The 22,493-nt window shown below is 46.0% G+C and overlaps 1 protein-coding gene across 4 annotated transcripts in view; it reads left to right on the forward strand.

Annotated features, from left to right (window-relative positions):
* Positions 1-22,493, forward strand: part of Adamts7 (ADAM metallopeptidase with thrombospondin type 1 motif 7) — a 51,694-nt gene that overhangs the window by 19,947 nt on the left and 9,254 nt on the right. For 3 of the 4 annotated variants that reach the window (XM_059267062.1, XM_059267063.1, XM_059267060.1), the window contains exons 9-14: positions 17,362-17,506; positions 18,088-18,180; positions 18,548-18,693; positions 19,881-20,050; positions 20,357-20,490; positions 21,312-21,432. In XM_059267062.1, coding sequence (XP_059123045.1) covers positions 17,362-17,506; positions 18,088-18,180; positions 18,548-18,693; positions 19,881-20,050; positions 20,357-20,490; positions 21,312-21,432 — 809 coding nt within the window. Of the gene's footprint in view, positions 1-17,361; positions 17,507-18,087; positions 18,181-18,547; positions 18,694-19,880; positions 20,051-20,356; positions 20,491-21,311; positions 21,433-22,493 lie in introns of those variants that run through there. The other variant, XM_059267064.1, reaches the window with a different exon arrangement.

Consider the following 22,493-nt stretch of genomic DNA (forward strand, 5'->3'; position numbering starts at 1 on the left):
ACCAACTTCTGAGCACACATTCTACCATTCACTTTTACTTTGTACAGGCCACGTGTGTGGTACTGCTGTTATCCCAGAGCCTCAAGCATGGCCGGGCATGCTCTTGGAGACCTTGCTACATGTCCACCCGCTGGTGCCAGTTTGATCTTAAATGCCACTGTCAGCTTTTAACACGCAGAATGATCCCAGCTGCACAACTGGCCTTTCTGAGTGATCTTCACTAGGGCAGTGGAAATAGTGAATGAAACTGTTCAAACTACTTGTTATTTTTCTGAGTTCTTTCCTCTATATGTGCATTCATTCCCGATGGTCCACCTTCTGCTTACTGATAAGGAACAACCCCAAAGGAAAGATGACTGTGAAGCCTATCTTGTCCTTTCCTCTTGTGTTGTCGCTGTTTGCACAGTCATTGGCTGATGCAGGGATGTAATCTGAGCGAGAAGGGACGTGGGGGCTTCTTAGCTGGCCCTGTTTCCAGAACCAATGCTTCTTTCTTCATTGGAAGGAAGTTGGGGTTTGAGTGACAGTACAGCCTCTGGGGCTGTCCATACTCCTCTCTCACTGTAGGCATGGCACTCTTATCTGCGTGGATTCCCTCTCTTTTAGAGGGTTTCCAGACAAGCAGTGCGTCCATCAGGAGAATCCTGTGCTTATGAAGAGTGAATGCTATACACAAATAGAGCGACAAAGAACACTGGGCGCAGACACTGTGCATCTCTTTGGCTTGTGCACATGCTCCTGTGTCCTTTCAGATCTTGCTTACAAAGCTGAGGTTCAAAGACATTGAAAAATTAAAAATGTCAACAGTAGAATCTTAAGTGGCCTCCTCCTTTCTCTTGAAACAGCTGCTTTCAACCCTAAATCATGTAGCTTCTTTCCCTAGCTGTACTTTCATGAAAGCATCCCTGGACTGTTATCTCTTGATTTTTCATTCTAGATCTTAGTGGGAAGTTGGAGAGTCAGCCCTCTTGCATTAATTTGTATTCATACTTGTTTCTCCTACGTCAGCCCCAAATAGCTGTAACACATTTCCATTAAGTATTGTACTGCTTGTCTTATTGCTGTGACCAGATCCCTGGTGAAACAATGTAAGGGAGGAAGGATTGATTCTGACTCACTCTTTAAGGATGCAGTCCATCATGGGTGGTAAGGGGTGGTGGTTGGATTGTCTTTGTCTATGTAGGTGAGAGCCTGAGGCAATTGGGGATGCTGCAATGGGTAGGAGACTGGGCGGACTATAACCCTCAGGACACTCACCCGGTGGGCTATATGCACCCTGTAGACCCAGTGTCTCAAGGTTCCTTAACATCTCCAAACAATGCCACCTGCTGGGGACCAGGTGTTCAAAGCCATAGGCCCATGAAGGACAGTTCACATTCAAACCATAGCAAGTACATATTAAATGTTTCCATTATTATGGCTTTATGCTTATTTTTTTCTGAACCAAGTATTATAACAAGATGAAATAATTTTTTTTTTAAAAATTATTGTATGTGTATAAGGGTTTGTCTGCATGTATATCTATGTATCATGTGTGACCTGGTACCTGTGGAGGTACTAAGGTGTGGGAGCCCCTGGGACTGGAGTTACAGATGGTCGTGAGTTGCCATGTATGTGCAAGGAATTGAACCCAGGTCCTCTGGAAGAGCAGCCAGCGCTCTTAACCACAAAGCCATCTCTCTAGCCCCCATATAACAAGTGTTTTGATTTGCCTGGTTTTCTTCTCTCTTTTAAGCCCTCCACATCTAACCATGCCTCTTTCGAGAATGTGGCTTTTCAGAAGGTTATCCCTGTCACACAATTTATTATTTTCTGTGTTTTCCAGATCCATAACCTCCCCACCTGTCTTAGTTAGGGTTTCTATTGTTGTGACGAAATACCATGACCAAAAAGCATGTTAGGGAGGAAAGGGTTTATTTGGCTTACACTTCCACGTTGCTGTTCATCACTGAAGAAAGTCAGGACAGGCCATAGAGGGGAGCTGCTTACTGGCTTGCTCTCCCTGGCTTGCTCAGCCTTTTTTTTTTTTTTTTTTTTAAGACCAGTTTTCTCTGTGTAGCTTTGGAGCCTGTCCTGGATCTTGCTCTGTAGACCAGGCTGGCCTTGAATTCACAGAGATTCGCCTGCCTCTGCCTCCCGGGTGCTGGGATCAAAGGTGCACCACCACCGCCTGCCTCAGCCTGCTTTCTTATAGAACCCAGGACTATGAAGCCCCAGGAATGGCACCACCCACCATGGGCTGGGCCCTTCCCCATTGATCACTGAGAAAATGCCTTACAGCTGGATCTCATGGAGGCATTTTCTCAACTGAGGCTCCTTCTTCGCTGATGGCTTTAGCTTGTGTCAAGTTGACACACAAAACCAGCCACTATACCACCCCCAGCTTCCCTGTAGACTGGATACTTTCCTAGACTATCCCTAAAATTGTCACAGAGAGGCTTCCTGTTTCCTGGATTCCATGCTTCTGCGGGATTATCTTTTGTTGTTGTTTTGATGGAGCACACCCTCAGGCACCTATCCAAAGTGGGCACATTGAGGTAAACGGTCTGTCTGAACATGCCTTTGCTCTTCTTTAACATAAGCTTGATAGTTTGATTTGGAATGTGGAAGGCATTTTTTCTATTATCTGCTAGTTCCCAACATTACTGTTGAGACACCCCATACCATTCCTATCCTGACGTCTTTGAATGTGACCTTTTAAATAGTCTGGAAGCTTTTAGGAATCTGTGCCTTGGTCTCTTTATTTTGGGGACATTCATTGGGCTGTCTTTACTTAGAAACACGTGTTTTTCGGTTACTGGAGATGTTTTTGTATTATTTATATTTTTTTCTTGTTGAAACCCTTTTAACATTGAGTTGTTTCCCCTTAATTTTCAGTCTTTTCCTACCTTTTCTTTTTAGAGCTGTTGCTCTGCTTTCATATACTTCTTCTGTTAAAGGTTTAGAGATGTCTGTCTCATGCAGCCCAAGCTGGCCTTGAACTTGGTATCTAGCCAAGGCTGATGTTGAACTCCTGATCCTTCTGCCTCCTTCCACTAAGTGCTGGTATTATACATGTGTCTCCCCACTCTGTTAAAATTTTGACATTTTATTTATTGTTCTTTTTATTTCCTTAGCTTTAGTAGTCCCTAAATATTCATCTTTAAGTTGTCTTACTTCATAAGTGCATTGTCTGCTCTTTCTGAGGTTCAGATTTACATGAATTTATGGAATCTTTTTCTTTTCTTTTCTTCTTCTTCTTCTTCTTCTTCTTCTTCTTCTTCTTCTTCTTCTTCTTCTTCTTCTTCTTTTTAGTTTTTTAGAGACAGGGTTTTGTAGTTGGATTTTTCTTTGGGCTGCCAGCTCATAAATAACTACATGGAGACAAAATTAATTATAAAAGATTGGCCTTAGCTTAGGCTTGTCCCACTAGCTCTTATAACTTAAATTAACCTGCTTTTATTAATATATGTTTTACCATGTGTCTTTTTACTTTTCTTATATTCTGTATGTCCAACTTCTTGTGTCTCCATGGCATCTCCTACATGCCTCAATTCATCTCCTCTTCCTTCTCTCTCTGAAAGTTCTGCCTATACCTCCTGCCTAGCTTTTTATTATACAGCAATACACAATCACAGCAATACATCTTCACACAGTGTACAAATACTCCACATTTCCCCCTTTTTGTCTAAGTAAAAAGGAAAGGTTTTAACTCTAATACAGTAATATTATATACAATAAGAACAATTATCAAGTAAGAATTACATTCACAATGTCCAGTCCACTTGTATTTGGCAAATTTAAAGAAATTACTCTGTTATCTTGATGAGTCAAAAGTTTTATACCTAACTTACTTTCTATCATAACTTGTATTATCAACCCAAAATTATCTTTTTAGATCTCAAATCATTTTCTTAGATAAACAGTTTAAGCTTTTATGTCTCTCAATCTTATACCCTTTATACCTCTTTTGTGAGTTTCTTTTCTGAATTTGGTAACAAGGAAAACTGTAACTATAACTATCTTGTTTTCAACTCCATCAGAGACCTGGGAAGGATATATTATCTGAGTAAACAGGAGGTCCACAGCAAACAACTTCTAAAACTATAGAAATGACGGAAGCAGCTGACTGCTGGACAGTCACTTAAGGTTCCTCTGCAATGTTGGGGTATCCATTTTTGGCTTACAGGCCTAGAATATCTGACAGACTTTTCTGTGGAGCAGCAATTTTGAAGGACTGCCCTATCTTGTCATGGCAAAGTTGGGCAGTTGTCTTTTGTGTCCTGTTTCTTCAACTTGGACAGCATACTGTCAGCAGTCAAGGCAAGGGCAGTTTCTTGCCCAGTATCAAACATTTGCACAACAAAAGCAAACTCCATGTGGAGGTTCTTCAATGTTCATCATTCTTTTTTGAAGTAAATTGGTGCTGCCAGAAGCAGACGTGTCTCACTGTCATGAAAAGTCTTATGTTATTAAAACATCTTAAATACCGTATTCTGTAGTTCTCTGAAGTGTTTGAAGACCATCTATCTATCTAAACTATATCTCTGTTTAATCTTGAAAACATATCTAATATGACTGTAAGTTTGATTATTATTGATGGCTAACTACTAACATGCATTTCTTTTTTTTTTTCTTTTCTTTTTTTCTGAGACAGGGTTTTTCTGTGTAGCTTTGGCACCTATCCTGGATCTTGCTCTGTAGACCAGGCTGGCCTCGAACTCACAGAGATCCACCTAGCTCTGCCTCCTGAGTGCTGGGATTAAAGGTGTGCTCCACCACTGCCCAGCTTAACCTGCATTTCTTAATTATCCTAAATAGCTTTCAAGGACTAGAATTTTACATTACATTTTAAAATGAGCTGCATGGGTATAATACCTTAAACAAGAATAGAAACATATATACAGTATAACAAAAATAACCTTGAATTTGTATTAACATACAAAAATCCATTCCAATGTAAAATATTTGAGATTAATAGTTGCTTTTCAGTTAAAAGTAGATTCAACAATTTACCCTTTTATCCTATCATTCCTATATCCTCCTTTTTTCTTTTCAGAATGAGATCCTTGAATCCAACCTCCCTTGCTTAGTTTCCTCCCTTACCATGATCATTAGCAACTTGTAACTAAACCCTCCCCCAAATAATGACAAGCATTCATAACCCACCAAACTACCAAAAACCACCCACCCTATTTCTTAGGAATGGGTGTTGTGTTCTCTAGTCTGCTTCCTGTTGTCTGGGGGTGATAGTATTACTAGGGGACCCTGAAAAAAATTAGGATAATGGTTGAGTCCTGGGAGAACTAGCTGTATTATTTTTTGTTTAGCCTCTGTTGATGGGAAAGAGTAGAGCTTACCTGAAGTCTTAGCTGGATAGTCTGTGAGGCTGGACTATCTCAGTAAGCAGCTTTGAAGTTGTTCTGGATGCAGAATTTTGAGGAAACTGCAAGAGAAGCATTCTGAGAGGCTGGATCACCCTGGCTACTGGTCTTTATTGGTGTCTGGTCCTTTTTTTCTTTCTGAAAACACACATGTAACATATATATCTACATTAACACAAGTATGGAATGTATGATATGCACAAGTTAGCTAAAGATAATCTTTTGTTCTATGTTTGAGCAGGTAAAAGGCATCTATTAACTTGATAAGTCTGTTTGGACTGTATAACCAAATCTCTAACCATGCCATACGAAAAGATGGCACGTAATAATAAGTCATAAAGTTTCTGTAGCCAACAAGCTTTATCATGTTTTATCTAGTCTCAGAGCTGTTCCCATGTTGAGGGATCAGTATATGCATCACTGGTCCTGTGGCTTTTCTTGGTTTCTTCATGTCTGTAGCCAAGATTTTCAGGAAGTCTCTCCTCATTCAAAATTTGATCTTCATTAATTTTGAAGAGAACCATAACTTTTTGTTTCCTGTGGAAACAAGGAGAAAACCTTTCCCCTAATGCAACGTATTTTCTGACTTCAACTTTGAAGTTAAGACATTCTTAAAATATATAGGTTGGTTTAATTTAGCAGTTTCCATTATCCAGTGTCTCTCAACAGCTTTTTTTTTTTTTTTTACATCAGCATTTAAAAAATTCAAAGTCATCAAAGCACCATATAGGATCCAGACACCCTGTGTATTTACCATCTTTACATGGCATATACATACATATATTACTTTACTCTCTCTTTAAAGACTTTTAAACTATTTATTTTTTCTATGGCTATCTATATCCATTTTCTTTTCTTTCTTCAGCATCTAAGCACATTTTTAAACATAGTGTACCTTTTTAGAGGTTTTCAGGGTCTGGACCTGGCTTTACTAAGGGCCTGCAGCATTCTCTGACTGTGTGAGACAAATCTTAAACAGCCATGTCAGCTGCTGTGTGGTTCAGCTTAGTGCATGGTGCTGGCACATGGTGCTGGTGGCTGGCTCCAGCCCCCTTCAGGTCAGTGACAGTGAAACCTCATGCCTGTGGGCCTCGGCCTGGAGCTGGTCTATCTTCCCCAGCTCTAATAGGCTTCTACCTAGTCTCCTGCCTCCATGTAGTGCACTGCCCACTTATTCAAGTGCTCCATAGCAGGGTCTCTTAAAAGGCCACACCTGTGTATACTGTAAGCACCGAGCCTATTCAGAATTCTTCTTCAGCTTTCTCAGGCCCTATGTGGATTCATATGCCACGCATTGGGCACCAAATGTAGTTGGGTTTTTCATTAGGCTGCCAGGTCAGCTCACTAATAACAACATGGAGACCTATTATTAATTATGAAAGCTCAGCCTTAGCTTAGGCTTGTCTCACTAGCTCTTACAACTTAAAGTAACATGCTTTTATTAATGTATATTTTATCATGTGGCTTTTTACTTTTCTTTTATTCTGTATGCCTGACTTCCCGTGTCTCCATGCCATCTCCTGCGTTCCTGGATTCATCACCTTTTCCTCTCTCTCCCCCCAAGAAGTCCCACCTATACCTCCTGCCTAGTTATTGGGTGTCAACTATCCCACAACAGGGTTTCCCTGTGTAGCCTTGGCTGTCCTGAAACTTGTACTGTAGACCAGGCTGGCCTCGAACTCAGACATCCTCCTAGCTCTGCCTCTCGAGTGCTGGGATTAAAGGCATGAACCATCACCTCCTAGCTTAAAATCTTTTTCTTTGGGTTATTTTATTATTTTTTTTTCCCAGAGCTGAGGACCAAACCCAGGGTCTTGCACTTGCTAGGCAAGCACTCTACTACTGAGCTAAATCCCTACCCCCCCACCTTTATTTTAAAGACAGATTTTATTTATATTTATGTGTCTCCATGTTTGCACATATGAGTGAAGTGCCTGCAGAGGCCAGGGAAAGACATTGGATTCCCTGGCACTAGAGTTAGAGTGAGCCCCATGATGTGGGTGCTGGGAACTGAATTCTGGTCCTCTGCAAAAACAGCAAGTGCTCTTAACTGATAAGCCATCTCTCAATAGCCTGGTTTCTTCTTTCTAAACGTGTTTCTTTCATGTTAAAGATTTTCTTACAACACGTTGGTATGTTTTGTATAGAGAAGGAGAAATAGCTGCCTACTGGGAGATCTACAGCCTTGGCGCTTTCTGAGTCACCGATGAAGGGCTTATTGGGATTCAGCTTTTTTTTTTGGGGGGGGGGAGGGTGCATCCTTAAATGCCAGAAACTGGGGCCATGTTTCTGAGTGACTTGGGATACCCAGAGAAGACTCTAGTTTCCTGGGAGCGTGTCACGTTTCTCTGCTGGCATCCAATATGGCAGGGCTGGCTGATGTCTCAGCGTTCACTGTGCAGAGCATTAATTCTGCATAGGTTCTTCTGCTGTGGGCCTTTGCCTGGGATTGGGATTCCTAGGCCAGATCCTCCTGGGTTTCTTTTCTTCTGAGTAGGGTGATGGCAATCACCTGGCCACACCGAGTTGGAGTTGGAAACCCTCAAATTAGCTCCGTCCTCAGCCCTACTGGCCCCCAGATTGCTGACGGTCCCTGAGATCCTGATTCCTGAGTCTTCTAGGGTTCTGTTTCTCCCTTGTTTCTCCACGCCGGCTTTAGCTCTCGGCTTCTGTCACTTTACCAAGTCAGCTACTGAGCCACCATCTGCTTTGCAGCTTCCAGAAGTTCTGTTGACATCATTCATTTGCTGTCATCATGTCCTTCTTACCCTCTGCCCGGGTGGAGTTATGCTTTGTTTATCCTTCAGATGTCAGTGTAGAAGGAGCTTCAGCGGAGATCAGAGGAGATAGGCCTGCTTGCTCAGTGGGCTGTGGTTCCCTGGAAGCCCGCTCCACTCCCTATGGCATTAAACTGGTGCATGCCTGGAGGTCTGGGCTGGTGACAGCATGGACACGGGCCTCCCCTAGAAGAGGGATTTGGGTGAGGGGTGACAACTGGAAACGGGAGAGTTCCGTTTGGTGGTTAAAACTTGGACTCTGGCCCAGTCTCCTTGTGTTGGCAGATGAGTTACATTAGCCCTTAAGCCTCCAAAAATGGGGATCATGATGGACAAGCTCGGTGTTTGCTTTGAGGATTAACCAAGAAAGCAAGAGGCACACTTAGCACATTGCCTACCACATAGTACACAGTCAGTACACGGCCATGGCTGCTATTACTCTTTCTACAGTTACCGAGTGGTTGACCTGTGCATTTGAACCTGAGAAGCAGCCTGGGTTGGGGAGGAGGTGAGCCTCCCAGAGAGGAACAGAGGATGAGATTTCTTGGGAAATCAGAATAGTGGGTACCCTGAAACACCCACAGGGCTTGTTCCCAGCTGCTCCACCCAGAGTGCCACCCAGCACCCTGGCTCAGGGACAGACAGCGGAACAGGCAAGTCTCTGTGTTCCTTTAGCTGCTGGAATGTATGAGAGCCTTGGCTGGGGGCCTGGGCTCAGGGTAGGAGGAGAGGCACAGAGCCTGAGCCTGAGGCATATCTTGCAGATGGAAATGGAACCCACCACCTGAGGGTGCTTGGGAGGGAGAGTCGCCCACACCAGGTCAGGGCACACTTCTCTACTGCATCTGTGAGTGAACAGGCAAGGGGCGCGAAGTCCAGGAGAAGGGGAAGCAGAGGAACCCTCTACAACAGGCAGAGTGGCTGTTCCATCTCCCATCCTCTAGCCCCTTGCTGGGGTAGGACAGGAGACAGTTTCTGCCAAAACAGGGTGGGAATCTGAACGGGTGGGTGCTGAATGGGTGGTCCAGCAGTCTTTCCACAGCTCATAGAACTCTCAGCATCATGTACAGACCACCCACTATCCCTATATGGCCACACCCCTCGGTTCTCCGTGAATATCTGTTTCCTGAGCCAGCACACTGAGACATGGCTTCCCCTGGCTGGGTCCACAGGCACACATGTAACAGAGGCCAGGGTCACACATAGAACCTGTCTGCAAGCTCTCACCCATACAGAGATGAAGGCACAATAACTCAAAGTGATGAGGGACGGCAGCAGTCCTGGGTGTGTGGGGGGTGTAGGGAGGTGTAGAGGGACAGAGACCTCTCTTGGAGTCAGGGAAACGCTGAGGGCTTTTAGAGCAGACACTGAGAGAGGAAGCCGGGCATAGCGGAAGCCTGGGCAGAGGCAGGACCTAGGGAACCGGACGAGGTGAAGGATCAGGAGGTGGTTGTGGGGTGAAGGGGCATTGCAGCTAGTCCAAAACAGCTGACCAAGAACTCCAGGCGTCTCTGGGCTGAGAAGGGCTTAGGTATGGTGGAGAGGTTGCAGCATCCATGAGCCTCTCCTGTTCAAGGCAGGGAAGCCCGGCTCATGCCTCTTCTTAAAGTTAGGGTTTTTGCAGGGTGGGAGGCAGGCCTGGTGGAGTGTAGGGTTCTTTATCTCACCTCCAACAACCTTCTGTGCAGCAACTCTACGACTAGAAACTAGGACCAGGGAGGGAACCTGGCAGTTGACAGCTCTTCCCAATATTGAGGTGAGAGTAAGGCTTCCTACTGGAGTCACCCCATGTCTACTCTGACCCTGTGTGGGGTGACGCGGCCCTGCCATAATCAGCACAAGGAAGAGCCCCGAGGGGATGGCCGATGGGTGTGGGGACCTTGGTGTATGTCCAGCTGTGTGAGGAGCTTGGCCATGAGCCAGCCAGAGGAAGGAAAGGCTGCCCCTGACTTTTCCTAAGCAGACACAGCTCTGAGTACTTCTGTAGCTTGGGGCCAGCCTCTTACACATGAGGATGTGAAGGTCCAGAGAGGGTGGGTGGTAGCCCAAGGTCATACAACATTCACAGAGGAAGGGAAGGCCAGCCACCAGCCGCTTCTGTGACTGTCCAGGCACTGCTGTGGGTACTTTCTATAGCTTGGGATTGTTCCCTTGGACATGAGGCTGTGATAGTTCAGAGAGGATAAGGAGTAAACTGAGGCCACATAATATCCTCAGCCAATTAGAGAGGTAGGTACATCACCATCTCTTTAGCTGTCTGGCATCAAGCCCATAGGTGCCCTGTGCCCTGCAGGTTGGCACAGAGTCACAAGGGACTAGTTTTGCCTCTCCCTCCCTTGGCCAGATTCTATTTTTTTTTTTTTTCTGGGATTTCTCCCTCTGCCTGCTCCAACCAGAACCATGTTCATCCTGGCTCCCTGGCCTGGTATCTTCTGTTGTCAGATTTACCTGGCTTGGGGTTGTACTCACCTCCCACTGACTGGACTTGTGTCCCACAGATCCTCCCTCCTATTATTTCCAATTAAGTCCTTTCTGTCTCGTGACCTATTTTTGTGGCTCAACCTAGTTGCCTATCTTTGTGGCTCAATTCTCTTTAGGCTCTGGGCCCCGGACCCTCCTCCCATCCCTGAAGGACCAAAATGAGCCCTAGGGGGCTGGCAGCATGCTGCCACCCTCCTGCTTCCAGAACATTTAGAGTTAAGGCAGGGGTGGTTGCATGGGACTTGGGATGTCCCTCCCAAGCTCTGTTGCCTCCCTGGTCCTTGCCTGCTGGCAGTGCTGCATGGCCACCTTTCTGGGCACCACATCAGAAGGAGTGTGTGATGGACATGGGCTGGCTGTATCTGCTCACATTGGTCCATTCTCTTGTCACTGCCTTGGAATGCTGGCTAGAGGAAGGCAGGAAGGAATAGGGAGTAAGGAGCAGGGGGCAGGCCCTCAGGTCAGGGTGGGAGGTGGCTGGGCAGCTGTTCCCCCAGAGGCCTTTTGTTTTATCAGCTGTGGTGTGATGGTTTCCAGAGCCTGGCCCAATCCAGCCTGGCCCCAGGGTCCCAGCAGGGGTAGAGGCTGCAGGAGCTAAGAGTGTAATCGCTTGAGGGCTTGGTGGACCCAACTTTTGGGAGAAAGGTGCCAGAGTGTCTGTGGTGGGACAGTGGCTTGTGCCAAGGCCTGCAGTGGGGATGGTGTGGGGGACCATCCGTCACCCCCATATTTCCCCAGAGTACTCTTGAGTAGGAGCAGCGGGAAATATTAGTTAGAAGAATAGAGGGGAGAGAAACAGATAGAAAATACAGGATAGCTTCTAGAGGGCCTGGATCCTAATCCATCAGGCCCTGACTGTCTCTGCCCTAAGCTAGTAAAAAGAATGCCAAGGAGTGGAACAAAAGACCTCCCCCCAGCACAGCCAAGTGCAGACCATCTCAGACACCTGCACTCAGGCCTATGGTCCAATCATCCTCTCTATGCAGACCTGCTGGGTGAAGCCACTAGGAAACCTAAAAATGGGCTCCAACAGGTCCCCCCTTCTTAATATATAAAAAACAACTCCCCATTAAGAGCTCACAACAATCTCCATAGCTGTCACACCTCCCAGTGAAGGAGTAGAGGATGAAAAAGATGGCATTTCCTTGTTGGAATGGGTCTAAGGTGACTATAGCAGTCTTAGCCCTTTATAAACCAAAAAACTCTTGATGCAATTGCATCAAACTTAAAGACTCCCTTAGCTTCATCATTAACATTAACAGGTTAACATAATTCTAACGAATATTTCCATACATAGTTATAAGTCTCTTTTTTTTTTTTTTTTTTTTTTTGGTTTTTCGAGACAGGGTTTCTCTGTGTAGCTTTGCGCCTTTCCTGGAACTCACTTGGTAGTCCAGGCTGGCCTCGAACTCACAGAGATCCGCCTGGCTCTGCCTCCCGAGTGCTGGGATTAAAGGCGTGCGCCACCACCGCCCGGCGTTATAAGTCTCTTAATCTTACAACTTAAAGTAAACTCAATAGAACCATTTGAATCTCTTGCCAACAAAACATAGGATAAACTTCTGATGTATTCACATCAAACTTAAATATTTCCCTATCTTCACCAAACCATGGTGCATCAATATCAATAGGTTAACATTACTATATATAATTATAATTCCTATAAACCTACTCTCAATATTAACCCTTTCTTACAAACCCACATTCAAAAACAATTTCTTTTTTTTTTTTAAACTTGTTTTTTTTGTTTTGGTTTTGTTTTTTCGAGACAGGGTTTCTCTGTGTAGTTTTGCACCTTTCCTGGAACTGGCTCTATAGCCCAGGCTGGCCTCGAACTCACAGAGATCCGCCTGGCTCTGCATCCCGAGTGCTGGGATTAAAGGCGTGCGCCACCACCGACCGGCTCAAAAACAATTTCTTAATAGCACTATACAAAACATAACATTAATTTACTCAAGTAACACTAAAATATTTTTTAAGTTAAATAGACTGAGGTTATTAACACTCTCCCTTTTCTTTATAATTTTTTTTTAGGAAAAAAACCCCCCAAACTTCTCTATTTAAACAGTTCCATTTTTAAGCAGTTCCATTTTTACATAAATAGTTCCATAAATCAGCATTGATAGAGTCTATATACATAAGTAAATTCAAAATTGTCCCATTGCAATGAAATTATTCCTGTTCAATTCATTTCTTAAGTCTCAAAATTCAAATAATAAATTCTGGTACCAGCCTTCCAAATACAAAGAAATCCATAACAAAACATTTTTGCAGTTTTATCTCACTTTTTTTTTAGGTTCAAAAAGTTCAAATAAATTCTGGTACTAGACTTCCACTTCCAAATATGAAGAAATGTTCCTCACAACCAAAACCTTTTTGCAGTTAACAATTTTAGTTCAAACAAGTATATCTGTAACTTTCTTTCTCAGGTCAGAGACATTTTTAGTTAGAGTAGCATTTTATGGCAGTTTTTCCTTCAGGATGAAAGCTATTAGTTCCATAAGAGCCGGTTGGTGCAAAGTCCTCTAAAAAAAAAAAAGGCTTTCTTTTAGCCATCAAACAGAAAACTGCAACGTTTTTGCTGCTAGCTCAGGTTTTTCTGCGCTGCATTGATGTTCCGTAGGTCTCAGGTATGGATGTCTGGCTGTGGTTGTTATGCTGGTTCTGGCCTCTGCCATTCTTAGCAGCTTCTGGAGCTTCTGAAACTGCTCAGACTGCCAGCTTGCAGTCTACTATGGACACTGTTTTCTGCATCCCAGGTTCCTTCACCATATACATTAAGCATAGATTCACATTCAACATTTACACTTTTTCACAAACTCACATTCAACATATACTTATTTATACTTCTTACAAGTTTATTACTATATGTCTTAAAGAAATTCTAAAGATCTATTTTACAAACTTATATTCGTAAGAAAACTCTGTAGGACTATCTTAGCAAAGATACTTCTTATTCTTAACTAACTTACACTAGGAAGTATCTCTTAGCAAATTCTCTATAGGGCTACCCTTAGCAAATATCTAACTTAGCAAACATTTAAAAGAGATTTCTTAACACCTAGCAAATATCTAACTTAACAAACACTTAAAAGATTTCTTAATGTTTAGAAGAGACTTAAAGATTTCTTAACATTTAGAAGAGATATTATATTATCTTCCAATAAGACAGAGAGTAATTTTCTTTGGACTTCATTTCAAACCCAAAAAGAGAATGAGAAGAAAAACTTTGTAAGGAACATTCTGTTTCTGAATTGCTCAGCTAGTCATTCCATAACAGTCAGTTTCCCATCATGAGAAGATAATTGTCTAAGTTGGAGTGGTGTTCCAGACCTGCATCATTCAGCAGGTTCCCCTGTAGACTTGAAAGCTTAATGTATTTCTAAGTGACTTCATTGCCCTTATAGGTAACTCTTTGTCATCCAGCTACTGTAAAAAACATTCTGTGCAGATATTAGGCAATATAAGGCATTTTCCCAAAGGAGCCAAAAGTGGCAAAGCTCTGAGCTCCATTTCCTTACAGTTCTTTTTTCCTTCTTAATTTTTTAGAAGCTGTATTTTAAGTTTACTATGAGCGACTTTTAATGCTATCCACGTTTCTTTGGAATCTTTAACACAACTCAATCTCATAAGCTTTTTTGTTTTAAGTATCTTCTGTGAAGCAAGCTGTTTGTTTGCTCTCAACTTTTTGCGAAGTAAATCTAAGCTTTCCAGCAATGTTTAGGGAAAAAACTTCATTTCCAGTTAAAAAAACAATTTTACTGGGCAGTAGCCATCTTTAGCAAAAAAAAAAAACAAAAAAACAAAAAAACAAAAAACAAAAAAACTACCTTTCCCAGAGTGCATTTCTCTTATATCAGCCTGCTGTTACGAGCTACCTTTTGGGTTATTTCCTATAATTCTTTTCAGGTCTGGGAGTCAACTTCTGGTTCCCTTTGACCAGGCTTGCTTTCTATTGAAAATCAAGAGTAAATGAGCTTTCCTCTTCACTATGGGAGGTTTCTTGACTCAAAAGATTTCTGTTCTCCCTGAGCTTTCTCTCTCATCAATATTGGCCCGGGATCAGAATCGCACCTGCCCCATTAGCGCACATAGAGGCGGACATCCCTGATACCAAAATTTCCTCAGGGCTTGTTCAGGAACGAAAGCACTTAAAGCAAAACTTTCCTACAGCTCCTTCAGGGAGACTTTCCGTGACAGACCTTTATCTAGTCCTGCTTGTTCCTTCCTCCCAGCTGCAGAGCTTCAGATGCCTCAGGCTGCAGCTCTCTTCCTCTGCTAGCTGCTCCTGGAGAGAGGTCAAACTCTAGCAGCTTTCCCCAGGTCCTGGACCTTACAGGGAGGAATCTGTACCTTCTCCACTTCTGTTTTCAGGGTCTGTGTGGTTTGTGCTCGTAAAGCAAGCTTCTGGTTTTTTTTTTTTTTTTTTTTTTTTTATCAAGGGAGGTTTTTGTTATCCCTAAGCTCACATGAGGACAGGTGTATTTCCCTAATCAGGCCTTTCACCTGACCCAGTCCCCAAATCCTGCGGCTTATTGCCGGAGGCAACAACCCTTCAGAGCTTTACTCCCTCTCCTCACCAGAAGTCAGAAACCAAAAGTGCTTGAAACAAAGCTTTTTTCAGAGAGATTTCTTTTTGCAGCCATGGATGCTGCATAGCCCCACCTACCAACTCAGGGCTTGCAGTCAGGCAGGTGACTGTGCCATTCCCGCTGGCTTTGGCTTTGCTTGTATGCTAGCAGTTTTTCCCCTGGTCCTGCACCATTCTGCCCCAGCTCCACGCTCGAGGAAGCTGTTCACAACTGCAGAAACACTAATATCCCCAGAATGCACTCAAACTCGGGGGTGCTGGCTGGTCACTTCTCAGTTGTTGGTTGGAAGCGAGGATACAATGCTAACAGAGAGGGTTTGCATTGCTTCAGGGGATCTTTGCATTAGGGCGATTATGAGCGACCTTTTCATTCTCAAAGACACCCACCCAGAAACAAAGTTCCTGATGCCTCCCTCAGTTGCACCTGCAGCTGGGAGGCTTGGTTTTACTGTGTCTATAGTACCAGCAGTTTCCTGCCCCAAACGGCTCTCTGTGGCTCCCTGCCTGCACTTTCCCAAGTTCTATGGCTAGGTTCTAGTTATGGAGGGAATTTCTATTGGCTTGAAGAGACAGAGCTTAGAAGAGAGGTTTTGCCCTGTTCCAAGAGGGCTTTCTGTTGTTTTTTTTCTTAGAGCAAACTACAGGTGAATTCCTGTACTCATCCAGGTGAATCTAATTTTGCCCTTACAGAAAGAGAAACTGAGAAAGTAAATTCTGAAAGCCTTTTAGTTTCCAAGAAAGAAAGATTAAGGTTTTTTTTGTTTGTTTGTTTTTTCGAGACAGGGTTTCTCTGTGTAGTTTTGGTGCCTGTCCTGGATCTTGCTCTGTAGACTAGGCTGGCCTATGAACTCACAGAGATCCACCTGGCTCTGCCTCCTGAGTGTTGGGATCAAAGGTGTGTGCCACCACTGCCTGAAAGATTAAGTTTTTTTAAAAAAGCTTTTAGTTTGAGAGAGACCGTAAAGTTTTCCCAAGACTTCTAAATTTTGGCTTATTTCATCTGCATTTTTGCCTCAGGGAGAATTACTTTCTCCTGTTGCTTGACAGCTTCCCGCAGGAATCTTTTTTTTCTGCCCAATAAGCTCAAGGAAGAGCTTTCTTCTGCCTGTTAAGCTCAAAGAGGATAGATTTTTCCCAGTTTGCATTCATAGCCACAAAGTTAGAAAATTAAAGACCTAGTTTCTCTGTCTAGTTGCCTATCTAATCCTAAATTTTCTTTATGCTATTTTTCTAAATTTTTTCTACACTACCTTACTCTAAATTTCTTCCTGCACTAAATTATTATACTCTACCTTCTTTATTTTTCATAGATAGAAATTAAGAGAGAGACAAAAAGAGAGAAATCTCGATAAGAAGATTCTACACTGCAGCCTTATACTCAGACATCCTTCCAGTCCATTTTTTCTTTTCTCTCTAGGATTAAACCCCCCTGCCCCATTTAACTTTTTTCATTACAAAACCAGACTGATTCCTCTTTAACTGGCAGGATCTCACTCCCACTTTCGCCAAGTACTCCAGTTATAATTATATATATATATATATATATATATATATATATATATATATATATATATATTTCTTTCCTTAGTTCCTATTCAGTGGTGCCATCTGTGGGGGACTATCCCTTACCCCCACATTTCCCCAGAGAACTCTTGAATAGGATAGAGGGGAGAGAAACAGATAGAAAATACAGGATAGCTTCTAGAGGGCCTAGATCCCAATCCATCAGTCCCTGACTGTCTCTGCCCTAAGCTAGTAAAAAGAATGCCAAGGGGTGGAACAAAAGACTCTTCCCCAGCACAGCCAAGAACAGACCATCTCAGACACCTGTCCTCAGGCCTGTGGTCCAATCATCTTTTCTATGCAGACCTGCTGGGTAAAGCCACTAGGAACATGAAAATGGGCTCCAACAGGATGGGATATTTTTTTAGCTGGCTGGAGCTCCAGGCAGCTGAGAGAGGTCTACAGGGCTGCTTTGCTAGGCTGGGGTCACATGACCTGCTGGCCAGGTGGCAGATTGCCATTTTCCTACCATTTCTACAAGTCCTACCTACTCTGTTCTTCCACCCAGGCCTTTCTTGTGGGTCTCAGGCTGCATTCTTACCCCAGGGACCTTACTTTGCCCTCTCATTTCATTTTTTTTTTGCAGCCGTGGGTGGGGCCTGTGCTTGGATGACTCTCCAGCCAAGGATGTCATTGACTTCCCCTCGGTGCTGCCCGGTGTCCTGTATGATGTGAACCACCAGTGCCGCCTTCAGTATGGGGCTTACTCAGTCTTCTGTGAGGACATGGACGTGAGTATGGGTATGGGAGGCACAGGCGGTGGCCCTCACCAGCTTGAGAATGCCAGGCTCTGAGAAACTCTGCCTGGCTTGGGCTGGGCTCTCAGGGGCATGGTGTTAATGTGACCTGTGGCAGAGGCCTGGCTTTGGGTGACCACAGGCTCAGATCTGGATTCTGTATCAACTGCTAGGAGACTTTGGGCAAGTCCCTCAGACCTCTGGATTTGGCTTTGATGAGAAAAAAAAAAAAATCTGCTTTTCAGGGTCCTACAGTGGATCCTGTACAGACATGACGTAAGCTTGTACCTTGAGTGTTTCAGGAGGTGTATCTGGGGGCTGGAAGAGGTGACCAGCTGGAGACAGCTCTTAGCATCAATGCAGCCTGGAGGGCGGCCCCTCCCAAGGACCCCATGATATCATGTGGTTTAGGGGAGAGGCCAGAGGAGAAGCAGACAGAGGACCCTCACACTCGCACACTCACATGATATACTGTCCCTGTGGAAAGTGTCCAAGGAGTTCTTGGGGGACACTTGGGGCAGAGTGGGTGGTATCACTAGGGCGAATATGAGGGTAATGTCCATGCCTCTTTGCAGAACGTCTGCCACACGCTGTGGTGCTCTGTGGGGACCACCTGTCACTCCAAGCTGGATGCAGCCGTGGATGGTACAAGATGCGGGAATAACAAGGTAGGTGGGAAACCTCAACCCTGGCTGAATCTGGGGGGAGGGGAGGCTGCCTTCCCTCTGACCATGCCTAGCCAGACTTTCCTGGGGTCAACTTTAGCTTATCATCCTGTGCTGTTCTCCATTGACCCTCGGCTTTCTCTGGCCCAAATTGCCATCACGAAATGGGAGCATGAGTCTCACCCTCAGCTTTATCTAATTTTTCATTCAGCTTCACCGTGGTGTCCGGGTTGTGGGTGACCATAAAGGCTGTCTTACACCTTCCATCCTCCTGTCTTTTGAGACTGTCTTGTTCACTTTGTTTTCACTGCGGTGAGGATGACTGATAGGTGTCGGGGTTGGGTTGCTCTGCCTCCATCTGTCTCAGTAGTGGTGTCTCAATGGAGAGTGCGTCCCTGAGGGCTTCCAGCCCGAGGCGGTGGACGGTGGCTGGTCCGGCTGGAGTGCCTGGTCTGTCTGCTCGAGGAGCTGTGGCGTGGGTGTACGGAGTGCTGAACGACAGTGCACACAGCCTGTGTGAGTGTGGGGCCCAGGCTGGGATAAAGGACCTGAACGGAGCCAGCTGATCGCAGAGACTACCTCTGTTCCAGCATCCGGTTCTCAGAAGTATCCCTAGAATGACCAAGTCCAGTGTCTAAGTCACCATGGGCCACTTCCAGGGAGTGTTCTGGAAGCATTTCCCCAGAGCTGACACCATTGCAGAGAGGGGAGTGCTCTCTAAGAGCCTGGGGAGATGCACCAGAGACCTCGCAGCAAAGGCAGAGGCTGTGAGGAGGAGGGGGCAGAGACAAATGCTTGGAATCTGGGCCCTGGAATGCTCGGGGTTCAGGTCCTCCATCTTTACACAAGGACCTTCCTTCCTCATTGCTTCTCTGGACCTCAGTGTGCTAGACTCTATAATTGGGTGCCAGCAGAGCCCTCCTAGTTAAGTTGCCATTGGGTAAACTCAGGCAACGTGGGTAAAGTGCTGAGCCCTCCCAGTGCTGTGGGAAATGCCCAGCACAAGCTGCTTCAGGCATCGGAGGAGACTGGCAGCAGCTGGGAGAACTGGGCAGCATGGTGGGGTGGCTGTGGCCTGGGGTGAGCTTTCTCATCTTAAGGGGCCAGTGGAGACTCAATGACACAATGGGCTGTCTGGCTCCCTTGGACAAACTTCTTTGCTTGGCTGCCAAAGGAGGTAGAATTCACAGCCAATTCCATCTCGGGGCTGGTGCTTCACCAAGCCTGTGGTCTCTACCCCTCCGCATATCTCCTCCTCCTGCTCAGCCAGAGTGAGGCTGGCCTGGCTTAGATGCAGGTTAGATGCCAAGCCAAGGCAGCATCTCACTTCGACCTGGCCCAGGGCCCCAGGAACAACTCTAATGACATAGGGCTGGCCTATTGCTCACCACATGCTCCAGCCTCTCAGCAACCCCCTTAGAGGCAGTCCAACTCCATTTTAGAGATGAGAAAACTGAGGCCTAAAGGATGGCAGAACATTTGCCCATGGTCATACAGCGGGTCTGGGCCGAACTCAGGCCTCTTGCTGCCGCTCTTCCGTAGATCCTTGGGAACAGGAAGGATGTGTGGGCCAGAGAGTGGCAGCCCCTGAGGGCAGGGCAGCATGACTGAGGACCGCGGGGGACTCTGGGTGCAGAGGATGCAGATGTTGCTTGGCATTGGGTACTAATAGCATGCTCACAGCCCCATGGCTTTCCTCGTAGGCCCAAGCACAGAGGCAAGTACTGTGTGGGGGAGCGGAAGCGGTTCCGGCTCTGCAACCTGCCAGCCTGCCCTCCTGGCCGCCCCTCTTTCCGCCAAACCCAGTGTAGCCACTTTGATGCCATGCTCTACAAGGGCCAGCTGCACACATGGGTGCCTGTGGTCAACGACGGTGAGTCCTGCTACCCGTGTGGACACTGAGGCCCAGGGGTGGGGGACGTATGGGCCCCAGTGACATAGGCCCACCTATAGAGGTCCAGATACCACCCTCAGCCCTTGGCTGCTCCCTGCTGTTGTTTGGGGTAGCCGTTCATTCTCAGCTTCTCAGTCTGCAGCTTTGCAGGTAGCTATCAGTCCTGCCAGATGCCCTTGGCTTACTACTCATGTGTGTTATGGAGGATGAGGGAGTTTTCCTGATGGCCTCTGTGATGCTTGCTCTTTTGCTTTTGCTCCACGAGTCCTCCCCTTGTCCCCTCAGAGAACCCCTGTGAGCTGCACTGCCGGCCCTCCAACCACTCCAATACAGAGAAGCTCAGGGATGCTGTGGTGGATGGCACCCCTTGCTACCAAGGTCGGGTCAGCCGTGACATCTGCATCAATGGCATCTGTAAGGTGTGTGGGATAGTAAGAGGCTTCCTAGCCTCACTGGCAGGCCATGGATCCACCTCTAGGTCTTTCCTGGCTTTCTCCAGGCTGCATGCCAGCCCCGGCCCTTGCCCCCTGACTCTAAGACAAAGCCTCTATGCCCTGCTGTCTCTGGCATTGGACACCCCACAGTTGGCTCCATATTCTCAGCCACTACCATCTTACCCCTTTGTCAGCTGCCTACTGCTCATCCCAGCATGCCTGCCTATACAGCCCCAGCCATGAAGCCAGAGCCTGGATGGATGCAGGCAACTGCCTCCTCTCTGATAGGAAGGGGCTGACAAGGTGGTACTGGTGCTGTGGCAGGCTCTGGGCCTGCAGAAAGCACTGTGTTTGGAAACAGTTCTAATTTCTAGTACTGGCTGCTCTTTCATGCCCAGTGCCCAGCCACCTTCTTACCCTACCTCGTGCCTTTAAAGCCACTGTGCCAAAGAGCTGGGTTTTGAAGAGGCCTAGGAAAGAGGTGCTAATCCAGTGTCTTTGATATTGAATCTTATTTCTGGAAAATTCCACCATGTGCCAGACTCCATGCTTATCTGTGGCCTTATATGAGGGAGACTTCCTGCCTTTTGTCTCATGTGATGCTCTTAACACTCTTTTAAGGCATGAACTGATGTCCCCCTTTTCCATCAGGGGAAGAGGAGCTCATGTGTGTCAGGCAGGATGACTGTGATAGGACTGGACCCAAGCAAGGGCTCTTGACCTCCACCTAGGGTCTCTGTTCTGGACCCTGGTGGATACCCGGAAGTGGCTGGCAGCCAGCACAAAGGGCCTCCTCTCTGTTTCAGAATGTCGGCTGTGACTTTGAGATTGACTCTGGTGCCATGGAGGACCGCTGTGGTGTATGCCAGGGCAATGGCTCTACTTGCCACACCGTGAGCAGGACCTTCGAGGAGGCTGAGGGCCTGGGTATGGTTGGGACTGCTGGGCTGCCAATGGGTGCCTATAATTCTATTCTCTGCCCTCATGGTTCTTGCCTAGACTAGACATGGCAGAAAGGGGTTTCCTTGTCTGGCCAGGACCCTTACAGAAGTCAGTGAGACCCTGTGCCATGTGAGACCTGTCTTAGGGGTCCTTCTATTTATTCTAGGGACTGTGAGTGGTCTGTAGTCCTTTCAGAGGGCTGCTATCTTCTGAGGCTTCAGAGACCTTCCCAATGCCATGCTTCAGCCTTGGGATCTGAGTTCCACATATGGCTTTTAAGTGCCAACTGTGTGCTCTGCTATGGGGACACCTTGGTGAAGAGCTCACAGAGTGACAGAACCTTTACCAGGACGAATGCAGTAGGCTGTGTATTTCAGGGAGGGAAGGAAACACCAAGCTACAAGGTCTTACCTGGGAAGTCAGGGAGGACTTTCCATGGGAGGTGGAGACTGAGCTGGATGATGATGGACTCAGGACGCTGGATGAGGAGAACCCCAGGTAGAGCCTATGGTGGAGCCGGCCCTGCAAGGCAGGTGGTCTGTGAGGCTATAATGCTGGGCTCCACAGCTCGAATTTCTTTCCCAGAGCTGACTTGTATCCCCATAGAAGCCTGTGCAGAGCACCCAGCCTCAGTGTTTCTTTTCCTCATCTGTAAAATGGGGATAACAATAGTGTCTATGTTACGGCCTGGAGTAGCGCTGGGCATACCCAAGAGCGGGGTTACAGAATGGAAAGAGAGAAGTTAGGCTGACTAGAGAAGAGGAGAAAAGCCCAAACATTTTGGCTTTCCAGGATGGGAGAGATGATGGACAAGACTGTGACAAAGACCAGTTCAGTCTTCCAGGAGAATGATGCTGGGCCATGGGTTAGAGGGGAAGATCTATAGGCCTTTTCAAAGGCCTTGGTGACCCAGAGTAGATATAATACCTGCTCTTCGGGGGGACTCAGAATCCTGAGCTGATGGTGGAGTCTTTGGCTTCCATCAGCAGAAACAAGAGGAAGCAAGAAGGTGGGGAGAGATAAATGCTTATCCCAGGGCCAAACAC

This window comes from Peromyscus eremicus, chromosome 7 (genome assembly GCF_949786415.1).
Source record: "Peromyscus eremicus chromosome 7, PerEre_H2_v1, whole genome shotgun sequence".
NCBI classification, from domain to species: domain Eukaryota; kingdom Metazoa; phylum Chordata; class Mammalia; order Rodentia; family Cricetidae; genus Peromyscus; species Peromyscus eremicus.